At 40.4% G+C, this 11,244-nt stretch overlaps 1 protein-coding gene across 1 annotated transcript in view; it reads left to right on the top strand.

Moving 5' to 3' along the window:
• RAD18 (RAD18 homolog (S. cerevisiae)) overlaps positions 1–11,244 on the top strand; it is a 135,446-nt gene that overhangs the window by 5,795 nt on the left and 118,407 nt on the right. Inside the window, exons 2-3 of the mRNA XM_006888949.1 lie at positions 7,318–7,515; positions 8,679–8,760. Coding sequence (XP_006889011.1) covers positions 7,318–7,515; positions 8,679–8,760 — 280 coding nt within the window. The remainder of the gene's footprint in view (positions 1–7,317; positions 7,516–8,678; positions 8,761–11,244) is intronic.

Genomic DNA, 11,244 nt, shown 5'->3' with positions numbered 1-11,244 from the left:
CAGAGACTCTTAAATTCAAGAGATATTGGTCACGGCATAAGAAATTAGCAGCAGCATGAGGTGTTCAGAATCACAGAAGCCCCAACAACTTGAGACTTAAGCCATCATGTCAAGAGCTGGATAAGGGAAGAGAGGTGTTCAATGGTATAGGCGGAAGTGAAAAGGGATGCTGGTGGATTAGGGAAAGGGGTGGGTCAAGACAACACATGGCAAGGGTGGATAGCAATACTGAATCTATTGGTCATTTCTCTAATTGGGTAAATGTCTTTCATCTGCTCCTTTCTGTAAAATGTTTGTCAGATAAAAAAAGTAATTAAGACAGACTAGGACGAAGGATTAGCTATCCACTTCTGAAATAACAGGCCTTCAAAAACCCAATGTACAATAGAGCATACTTAGACTAGCAGACATGGGAACTGAGGCTGAGTTCTCAGATATGGAACACAAAGGAGGAACAGTTATAAGCAGAAACTTGTTATTGGAACATGGAATCTGAGAAGCATGAATATAGGAAAATTGGATGTTGTTAAGAAAGAGCACCTCCTAGCAACATGCCCAAAGTAAAGAGCACTCTGGCTGCACCCTCTCTTAGACCTAGTTGTTCATTCTCTTGGCTGTACATGAGATGTTCAGTGTTCTTCTCCAACACCACAGCTCAGTGGCATCAATTCTTTTTCTGTCCTCTTTATTGTTGTCCAGCTCTCAGATGCATAGCTAATAATCGGAAAGACTATGGCCTCAATCAGACACACTTTAGTCCTCAAATTGACATTACTACTCCTCAATAATTTGAAAATTGTAACTGCAGATTTTCCCGATGCGGTGCGTCTCCTTATTTCCTGGCTGCTGGAACTAAGGGTGTTAATTGTGGATCCAACCAACATAAAGCTGTTGACAGTTTCAATCTCCTCTCCATTCACCATGATGCTGCCTATAGGTCCAGTGGTAAGAATCTTTGTTTTCCTGACATTGAGATTCAATCCCTACCTAAGGCTGCATTCCTTGTTCTTCTGCAACAAGTTTATGCAGGTTATTGATGTTTTTCCCTCCAATCCTGATGCCACACTCCTCTTCATAGAGCCCAACTTCTTGAATAATTTGCTCAGCATACAGATTGAATAGGTATGGAGAGAGAAAAAACCCTGATGTCCTCCCTACCCAATTCCAACCATGCAGTGTTCCCCTGCTCTGTTTGCGCAACAGCCTCCTGATCCAGGTATAGGTTCCACATGAACGCAATCAAGTGCTCTGGGATTCCCATTGTTCTCAATGTCAGCCACAACTTGTCATGATCCACAAAGTCAAATACCTTTGCATAGTCCATAAAGCACAACTTGACATTCTTCTGGTATTCTCTACTTTCAGCCAGGATCCATCTGACATCAGAAGTGATAACCCTGGTGCCATGGCTCCTCCAAATCCCATTTGAACTTCTGGCAGTTCCATATCTATATACTGTTTAGCTGTTTTTGAATGATCTTCAGCAGTATTTTGCTTGTATATGATATCAATGATATTGTTCAATAATTTCCACATTCAGTTTGATCGCGTTTCTTGGGAATAGGAACAAATATGGAGCAGATATGGAACAAATATGGACAACCAAACAGCTGTCCTCCAAACTTCCTGGCTTAGATTGTTGAGTACATCCAAGGCTGCAGCTGTTAACTGAAACAAGTCAATTGATATCCCATCCTGGGGCCTTATTTTTTGCCAGTGCCTTCAATGTAGTTTTCTTCCTCCTTCATTACTATTGACTCCTGTTCATACAGTACTTCTTGAAATTTTTCAGTGTCAGCCAGTTCTTTCTGGTACGGTGACTGTGTATTCACTCCATCTTCTTTTGATGCTTTCTGGGCCATTCAATATATTGTCCATAACATCTTTCAATATTGCAACACAAGGCTTAAATTTGTTTTTCAGTTCCTTCTGCTTGAGAAATGCAGAGCAAGTTCTTCCCTTTTTATTCTGCAATTCCAGCTCTCTGCACATTCCATTATAATACTTTGCTTTGTCCTCCCGAGCTTCCATTTGAAATTGTCTGTTCAGCTCTTTCACTTTGACATGTTTTCCTTTAGATATGGTGTCTTGATGTTCTGGTGCAATTGCACTGTCAACCTAAAGGTTCTAATTTATGTGAAAAAGAAAGGCAGTCTCCATTTACTGTCTGAAAACCTGCTAGAGGGTCAAATATAAATCGGTCCTGGCATGATGATAATCCCTACGTTTTTTGAACAAAAAGTAGAGCAACATGTGTGCTACCCTTTTCACTTGACTGTGTATTTGAGTAATTTTTTATATTATATACATATCAATACATAGGACACACTATCAATGTTCTTTTTTAGTATCTATTCAATATTTTATTGAGTAACATTTTAATGTGACAAACATTTAAGTTGCTAAAATGGATCATTTCCTTTTTGAATTGCATTCCAGGATGACACTTTGCTATTCAACTTTTAAATTGTCCATTTTTCCTTGGGCTGTCACTGTCATCACCTATTTCCAGAAGTTCCTCATTTTGCTGCACTGTGTAGTACATTCAGTACAGAGAGCACTGGGATGAGAGCCATGTATTTTGGCTTGACTATACACAGTTCTTATTCTCAGATGTTGTGTTGACTACAACTCATTATAACCCTATGAACAACAAATCTGAACCTTGCCCTATCCTGTACTATCCTCACAATGTCTAATATGCTCAAGCCCATTGTTAAAGTCACTATGCCAGTCCATATTGTTGAGGGTCTTCCTTTTCATCCTTTGACCTTTCCCAACATGATGTCTTTTTCCAGGAACTGGCCTTTCCCAATAATAAGCCCAAAGTGTGGAAATAAAGTTTGACTATTTTTGCTTCTGAGGAGTACCCTGGTTGCACTTCCTCCAAGATAGAATTGGCTGTTCTTTTGGCCATCTTCTCCAACACTACAATTCAGAAGCATCATTTCTTTTGTCATCCTTATTTCTTGTCTAGCTTTCAGATACGTAGGAAGCAATTGAAAAGACTATGACTCAGATCAGGCACACCTCAATTTTTAAGCTGACATTTATGTTCTTTAACACTTTGGAGAGTTCCTAGACAGCAGATTTTCCCCAATGTAACCTTTTGATTTCCTGCCTGCTATTACCATGGATGTTAATTGTGGATTCATGAAATTGTTTACACCATCAGTCTTTTTCTCCATAGAACATGATGTTGCCTGTTGATGCAATTGTGAGGATTTTTGTTTATTTTATGTTGAGATGTTACTCATTTTGAAGGCTGTTGTCTTTGATCTTCTGCAGCAAATACTTCAAGACTTCTTCATTTTCAGCTAGCAAGGCCATGTTATTTGTGTCAGATGGGTTTTTGATGAGTCTTCTTTCAATCTTGATAGCACATTCTTTATATAGTCCACCTTCTTGAATGATTTGCTCAGCATATGGATTGAAGAGGTATGAAGGAAGGATATGTTCTGTCTGGACAACTTCTTGGTCTAAGTTTATAGGTTTCCCTTGAGTACAAGTAAGTGCTCTGGGATTCTCATTCTTCTCCCTGTTACCATACTTTGTTAACATCCAGAGTCAATCATCTTTGTGTAATCAATAAAATATAAGTAAAACATATAAGCTAGAAAACATAAATATCTTTCCAATATTCTTTCAGCCAAGATCCATCCATCTGACTTTAGCAGTGATGATGTCCCTTTTTGCCACAACTTTTTCTGAATCCAACTAAAATTTCTGGCACTTCCCTGTTGATGCGTAGTATTCTAGCAGGTTTTGGATTAATCGTCAAGATTTTACTTGCATGCGATGTTAATGAAATTATTTGATCATTTCTGTTTGATCACCATTTTTTTAAAATAAGCTTCAATATGGCTTCCTTATTGTCAGTTTGGCTTGGCATTTTATTTGGTATTCATTCAATTCCCAGGGCCTTATTTACCAATGTCTTCAATACAGCTTAAATTTCTTCCTTCATTATGATTGATTCTTGATTATTTGCTACTCCTTGAAGTGGTTTACTGTTGGAATCAACTGTGATTCAGCAAGCCTATGAATAACAGATCTGCCCTTACCTCATCCTCTGCCATTCTCAGCATCTCTGATACACTGGAACTCCATGTTATAGTCACCGTGTCAGTTCCTCTTTTTGAGAACTTTCCTCTTTGAAATGGTGTTGTGTGAAACACGTTTATTTTTGTTACAGTGACTCACTGTATTCCCTGTCTTCTGTTGCTTCATTCAAGGTTTTGCCTAAAGACTCCATCTCTATTGTAACTTGAGGCTTACATTTCTTTTTCAGTTATTACAGACTGAGAAATGCCTAATGTGTTCTTTTATTTTTTTTCTAATTGCAGCTCTCTACATATTTCATTATAGTACTTTGTCTTCTCAAGCTACCCTTTGAATTTTTTTGTTCATCTCTTCAGCATTGTTCACTTTGTATTGGCTACTATGTTCTAGTGCAAGTTTCAATTTCCTCGGACATCTATTTTGGTCTTTCATCTTTGTAATGGACTTTTGCTCTATTTATGGATAATATCCTTGATGAGGTGGATTGATTCAGTGACTGGGGTAATCGGGATGGGTGTGTCAGAGGCCATGCGATTGGCACAGGATAGAGCAGGGTTTAGGGCTTTTGTACATAGGGTTGCTATGAGTCGCAAACGACTCGACGGCACATAACAACAACAACCACAACCACAATATCCTTGATGTCATCACACAACTCACTGGTCTTTGGCTATTAATGTTAAGTTCATCAGATTTAAAGATGGTTTTTAAATTCTGGTGGGATAGACTGAAAAGCATATTTTGGTTCTTGTGAACATAGTTTAATTTTTTTCAGGTTTAACTAGAATGTTTACGTGACTAATTGATGATTTGTTCCATAGTCAGCCCATTGCCTTGTTCTATTGATATTGAGTTTCTCCATTGACTTTTTCCTACAAATATTGGCAGTGTGATTTCAGGAATAGTCTTATCAAATGAGGTCCTTATGAATAGTCACTGTTCATGTCTATTTTTTTAAAAAAATATTTTTAATTGTAAAAAATAAGTGTATGAGGCTCCAAGGGCATAAGGGGTGGGAGCAGAACAGTGAGGTTGGTGAGGATGATATTACAGGGTTGCACAGTTTGGTGGATGGAGGGAGTGGGTAAAGGAAATGAGAAGGATCTGGCAGGGACTGGAAAAGACAGAGTAATGGTGAGCATTGTTCAGTGGTGATTAATTTTTTTGTTTGTATTAAAGACTGGACTTTTTATTTCTTAGTTCCCCCTTTGGCAAGAGGGGTGCAAGCTCTGGCTACTTCATGCTGAACAGGGGTGTTGAGATAAAGGGGAAGGACAGCCCATTTAACACTTTACTGGTGGTGTTGGTTTGAAGCTCTCTGTCTATCTGTTTCATGGACTATGCAAAGGCATTTGACTGTGTAGATCATAACAAACTGTGGCTGACTCTGAGAAGAATGGAAATCCCAGAACACTTGATCGTTCTAATGCAAAACTTATACTTGGACCAGGAGGCAGTCGTCAGAACAGAGCAAGGGAACACTGCATGGTTCAAAATTGGGAAGGGCGTACGCCAGGGATGCATCCTATCTCCATACCTTTTCAACCTATATGCAGAACAGATTATCCGGGAGGCTGGGCTCTATGAGGAGAAATGGGGGGTCAAGATTGGTGGACGATTTATCAACAATCTGCATTATGCGGATGACACAACCCTGCTTGCTGAAACTGAGGAGGACCTGAAGCGCCTGCTGCAGAGTGTCAAGGACTGCAGCCTACAATATGGATTGAGGCTCAATGTCAAGAAGACAAAGATTCTCACCACTGGACCAATTGGTAGCATCAGGATGGATGGTGAAGAGATTGAGATTGTACACAGCTTTAGTTTGCTTGGCTCCATAGTCAACAGTCTTGGCACCAGCATCCAGGAAATTAAAAGGCACATTGCCATGGGAAAGTCTGCTGTTAGGGACCTCTCCAAAGTGCTGAAGAGCAGTGGTGTCTCTCTGGAGACTAAGGTGCGTTTGATACAGGCCATGGTCTTCGCAATCACCTGTTATGCATCAGAGAGTTGGACAATGACCAAGGAGGATAGAAGGAGAATTGATGCCTTTGAGCTGTGGTGCTGGAGAAGAGTATTGAGAATACCATGGACTGCTAGGAAAACAAACAGATTTGTCCTGGAGAGGGTTAAACTGGGTGGCTCCTCGGAGGCAAGGATTCTGAGGCTCCGTCTAACTTACTTTGGACATGTTGTGAGGAGAGACCAGTCCTTAGAGAGGGACATCATGCTTGGGAGGGTGGAGGGACAGCGCAGGAGAGGAAGGCCTTCTATGAGGTGGATTGATTCAGTGACTGGGATAATTGGGATGGGAGTGTCAGAAACAGTGCGATTGGCACAGGACAGAGTGGAGTTTAGGGCTGTTGTACATAGGGTCGCTATGAGTCGCAGGCGACTCAATGGCACATAGCAACAACATGCCTTCTTGTTCAGTTAGAAGATATTTTCAGGATGTTTTCTGTCCTCTGGGCTACAAGGTGTTTGTGTGGGTGAGTCCAGGGGGAGTGGTTTGCTGAACTTTGAGGCTCCATCTTCTTTCACTTCCTTAGCTGGCAGTTATATTTCCCTTTTGTCTCTGGAACTGGGCTCTGGGTTCAAGTTCTGAACAAGATTCAGTGTTCCAGTTACCTATAGGAAAGGGAGCAAACCTAGAGAGAACAAACTTGTGAGTTACAAAGAAAAGGGTTTTGGAGGTGTTACTTACAGGTGTACTGGAGGAGGAGATGGAAGAATGGCTCTCCCCTTCAGTGGCCCTTTTATGTTTGTTTGGGTTTTTTTTAAAAGATATTTACAATGAATAAATCATTAATTGTACAAAATTCTATCATTTCATCTCCAGTCTCATTTCTTTCACTAAGTCCAGTTTTTTCCAATTCTTTGTTTCCAACTTTTGCATTCCAGTCACCACCTATAACTAATGCATCTTGTTTGCATGCTTGTTCAATTTTCAACAGAAAATATTGGTAGAAGTCCTCCATTTGATCGTCTTTGGCTTTTGTGTTTGGTTTACATATTTGAATGATAATTGTAGCAATAAGTCTCCTTTGTATACTTATGGATAGGATACTGTCATTCACAGCACTGTATGTTCTTCAGGATACATCTCATAGTGTTCTTTTTAATGCAACACCATTCTTCAAGTTGTCATTTCTGGCATAGTAGATCATGTGATTGTCTGATTCAGAGTGGCTAGTACATCTCAGCTCACTAATACCTAGGATGTGTATCTTTATGTATTCCATTTCATTTTTGTAGCTTCCAGTTTTCTTCAATTCATACTTCACACCCATCTTGGATACAAATTTCCACATTGGGGAAGTAATGGCTTTGACTAGGTTACTTCAAGCCACATATGGTGTTAATATTCTCTCAGAGTTGGTTCTTCACCTGTTGGTGACTGTCATCCTAGCATTGGTGTTAGGCGATGGAGTAGAAGAGGTCTGGGTTAGTAAGGTAAACTCAAGGAAACTGGGCATTGTGGTACAAAGGGTTGATTGTCACATTGACTTTTCTAACCCAAAAGCTTGATTTACAGCACATAGCTGGATAGGAATATGTCAGCCAGGTGGGTAAACTATTCAGAAGGCACTAATGCACGTTTACAATCTCCCCAGGTTAGCACAGAAGATGGGAATCTTACTATAAGCAAGGAATAAGGAAGAGAGATGCAGATTTCTACACCAGTCTGACTGAGACCTAGATGACAGCAGTAGCAGCAGTCGAGAACCAGTGAAATAGCATTTAGCTAGGACTACTACCCAACAGCCAGGGCCAGGAGCTTCCTCTCAACTTACTGGAGGACTGTGGAGGAATACACCATGATTTACAGGTCTAAGAGAGCCTTGAAACACTGACAGAGCTGACACAGAGAGCTGACACTGTCACAGAGCCAGAGCTAGAGGCCTTCTCCCAAGCTTCCTAGGGGACTTCAGTGGAGATTCCTTGACTGGTAGGACTTAAGAGAGTTTTGTAACACTGACTTAAAGCCTCCAGACTGAAGATTAAAGGGTCTACATGCATTCTTGATAAGCTGTCCTGACTGTAGAATTGTATCATTACTAATCTGAATTGTAACCTGTTTGTTCCCTAAAAAAACCACATAATTGTGAGCATGATTCTGTGAGTTCTTTGTGGATATTGCAGTGAATGTTGCAGCCCAGTGAAAACCCTCAGAGGTATGTTTGGGATGGAGTTGATAGAAGTAGATGCCAGAGCATAGGGACATATCTGAGCTCATAGATGTAGCTTTAGTGCTGTGGTGACTGCTTTCTCTTGGGAAGTTAGGGAAGGTCACACTCGGCTAAATTCACACCAATAATCTCTTTTTACATGCAGAAATAGAGTAGCCTTTCTGTGGAGGGCTGTCAGTATGGTGTAGGAATTTGTACATTTTAAGTGTTATCTGTTCAAAATAATTTGGGCAAACTGAAATATAAAATTTATGAGATTCATGGGTGAGTTGGTCAAGATCGATCTATTGCTTGTCTGAAATTAAGTTTTGAGTTTTCCTACTTGATAAAGAAGTATTCCTTTTTAGGGGATGGTGAAAGAATTGTGTGGCAGATGTCCTGATCAAGGTTTATTTCTGATGTGTATACTTGCATTTTCCATTTCAGACAATAGATGACTTGCTGCGGTGTGGAATTTGCTTTGAATACTTCAACATTGCAATGATGATTCCTCAGTGTTCGCATAACTGTAAGTGTGTATTATTTATGAATTAATAAAAAATGTGGTTTTTACATAAGCTGGTGTTATTTTAACACATACATATTTCTGATTGTTTAACTCCTGTCTTGAAATGTTCAAGCTTCCCAGTTTTGCTTCATTTCCCTCTTGGTTAATAGTGCAGCTTGCTATGGGATAAGCCACAAAAACTCCCTCATCACCTCCTCTTTGGATATGAAAGTTTTTACAAGGCTTCTATCTCATTTGCTGCTCTTTCCTTTCCTCTCTTGCTGCCTGACAGCAACAACAACTCCCTCCCTTGGAATATTTTTGTGCCTTTCATGCATTTAAAGCAGTAGCGATTTTGATCATGATACATATTTTTATTTGTCAAGGATTTCCACTTCCAAAATGGCTTGCCTCTGGAAAGTCTATGTACGAACAGTGCTCAGGCTGTTCGTTCATAGGGTCGCTATGAGTTGTCTACGACTCGACGGCATTAAACAACAACAACAAACAAGCTTCAGAATTTTTTTTTTCATTCATTTAGTGTTGTACTGTTCTCTCTTCCCCCCCACTCCCCCCCAATTCACTCCTCTCTGTGAAAAGTAAAAAATTCTTTCCTTGTTATACAGTCACTCCCCCCAAGTCCACTCCACTATGCAGCCTTCATTCTGGAAATCTGACATAGTAATTGCTAATCATATATCCTTTTTAAACAGTTCTCTTTCTCATCTGTTTCAATGCTGTATACATTATTTATCCCCTCTTTCTCAGTCTTCTTTCAACCCTGATGTCAGTCCCATTTTAAAACAGTAGCCCTATGCAGTATTTGCCCTTTTGTCACTGAGCATAGTATCCTCCAGGGTCACCCATTTTGTATAATATTTCGTGAATTCCTTGTTTTTTTTAATGCAGCATAGTATACCATTGTATGAATATATCATGGCATCTCTGTCTGTTTGTTTGTTGACGGGCATGTAAGTTGTTTCCAACTCCTTGCTATTGTGAACAAAGCCGCAATAAACATAGGTGTGCACATATCTGCTCAGAAATTTTGTTTTTAACCAAGCAGTCCTGAATGAAATAATACAAATAAGGTTGCAAATAATGTAACCCTCTTGTGGGATTTGTTATATTTTTCAGACTTCAAACTTAATGGGAGGAGATTTTCTTTCTCCTGAGGAGCAGCTGCTGGATTTGAGTTGTGCTCCCTAGGGTTGGCAGCACACCTTTTACCGCTAGGCCACCCCACCAGAGTTGTTGTTGTGTACTCTCGAGTAGGAATGATTTAGAGCTGATCCTCCAGTGGGTCATGGGCCCATCGTTCTTCATGAGAAACTGGTAGGTTTGAACCATGTGCATTTTGGTTTGCAGTGCACCTCCTTACAACCAAGTCACCAGAGCTCCTTAAACTACCAGTAATGTGTGTGAAACCATAGTGAGGGAAGTGGACAGTATTAACATCCTGCTGGCGTAAATGAGTCATCCTAGTGGTAAAAGGATGGGCCTTACAATTAAGCAGAAAGAAAATCAGATGTAGAGTATAGCCTTTGAACTGGGATCCCTATGCTGAAAACCTCCTCAATCAAGGAGACAGAAAGGAGAGAGCTATCACAGAAGAGAGGTGATTAAATGGCAGCAGCAGAGCCAGAAGCTGTGCAGGAAGCAGCCTTGTGGACTTTCTGGCCCATGGAGAGTGAGCTTAATGCCCTTTGGGGAGAAGGCTTGCTAATGGAGTATAGTGCCTTAGGACCTGGATTTGACACAATCAAGGTTCTAAGAAAAGCTTTCATTGCATTAAGGCTAAGTATCGCACACACTATCCAAATAGTAGATAAAATTGTCTTGAATTAAAATACTTCCTTGCTGTTGTTCCTAATTAGGGCCATTGACTTGTCTGTGACTTATACTGACCCTAGGAACCTTGCCTTGTCCTGCACCATCCTGTTATGATGGAGCCCATTGTTATTGCCACTGTGTTAATCCATCTTGTTTAGAGTCTTCCTCTCTTTCTCTGACCTTTCCCCAGTATTATGTTTCTCTCCAAGGATTAGTCTATCCTGACATTTCCAAAGTGTGAGAGATGAAGTTTCACCATCGTTGCCTCTAAGGAGTGCCATGGTTGCTTTCCTCCAAGACAGAATTGTTTGGCAATCCATGGGATAGTCAATTCTCTTCTCCTGCACCACCACTGAAAGGCATAGAGTCTTCTGTCATTCTTATTCATTGTCCTAACTTTAAGATGCATAGGCAGTAATTGAAAAGACCATGATTTGGGTCTAGTGCACCTAAGTCTTAAAACTGACATCATTCCTTCCTGTGCTAACCATAATACTCAATCATATATCACTTCAGGAATCCAGAATTAAGGTTGCATAGAGAAGTGTACTAGGGGTGGGGGTTGGGGGGAAGGGACGTGGAAATTGTATACTAATGAAGAAATTTTTTTTTCTCTCTTCGGAGGGGGAAGCGAGCTGGTGGGGAGGTGTGGGAAGGGAGAAAATTGCGGCA

The sequence above is a fragment of the Elephantulus edwardii genome, unplaced genomic scaffold (genome assembly GCF_000299155.1).
Source record: "Elephantulus edwardii isolate Elephantulus edwardi_28Jun2011 unplaced genomic scaffold, EleEdw1.0 scaffold00073, whole genome shotgun sequence".
Taxonomy (NCBI): domain Eukaryota; kingdom Metazoa; phylum Chordata; class Mammalia; order Macroscelidea; family Macroscelididae; genus Elephantulus; species Elephantulus edwardii.
Note: the sequence above shows the minus strand (reverse complement) of the source record. Positions and strands in the feature narration are given on the sequence as shown.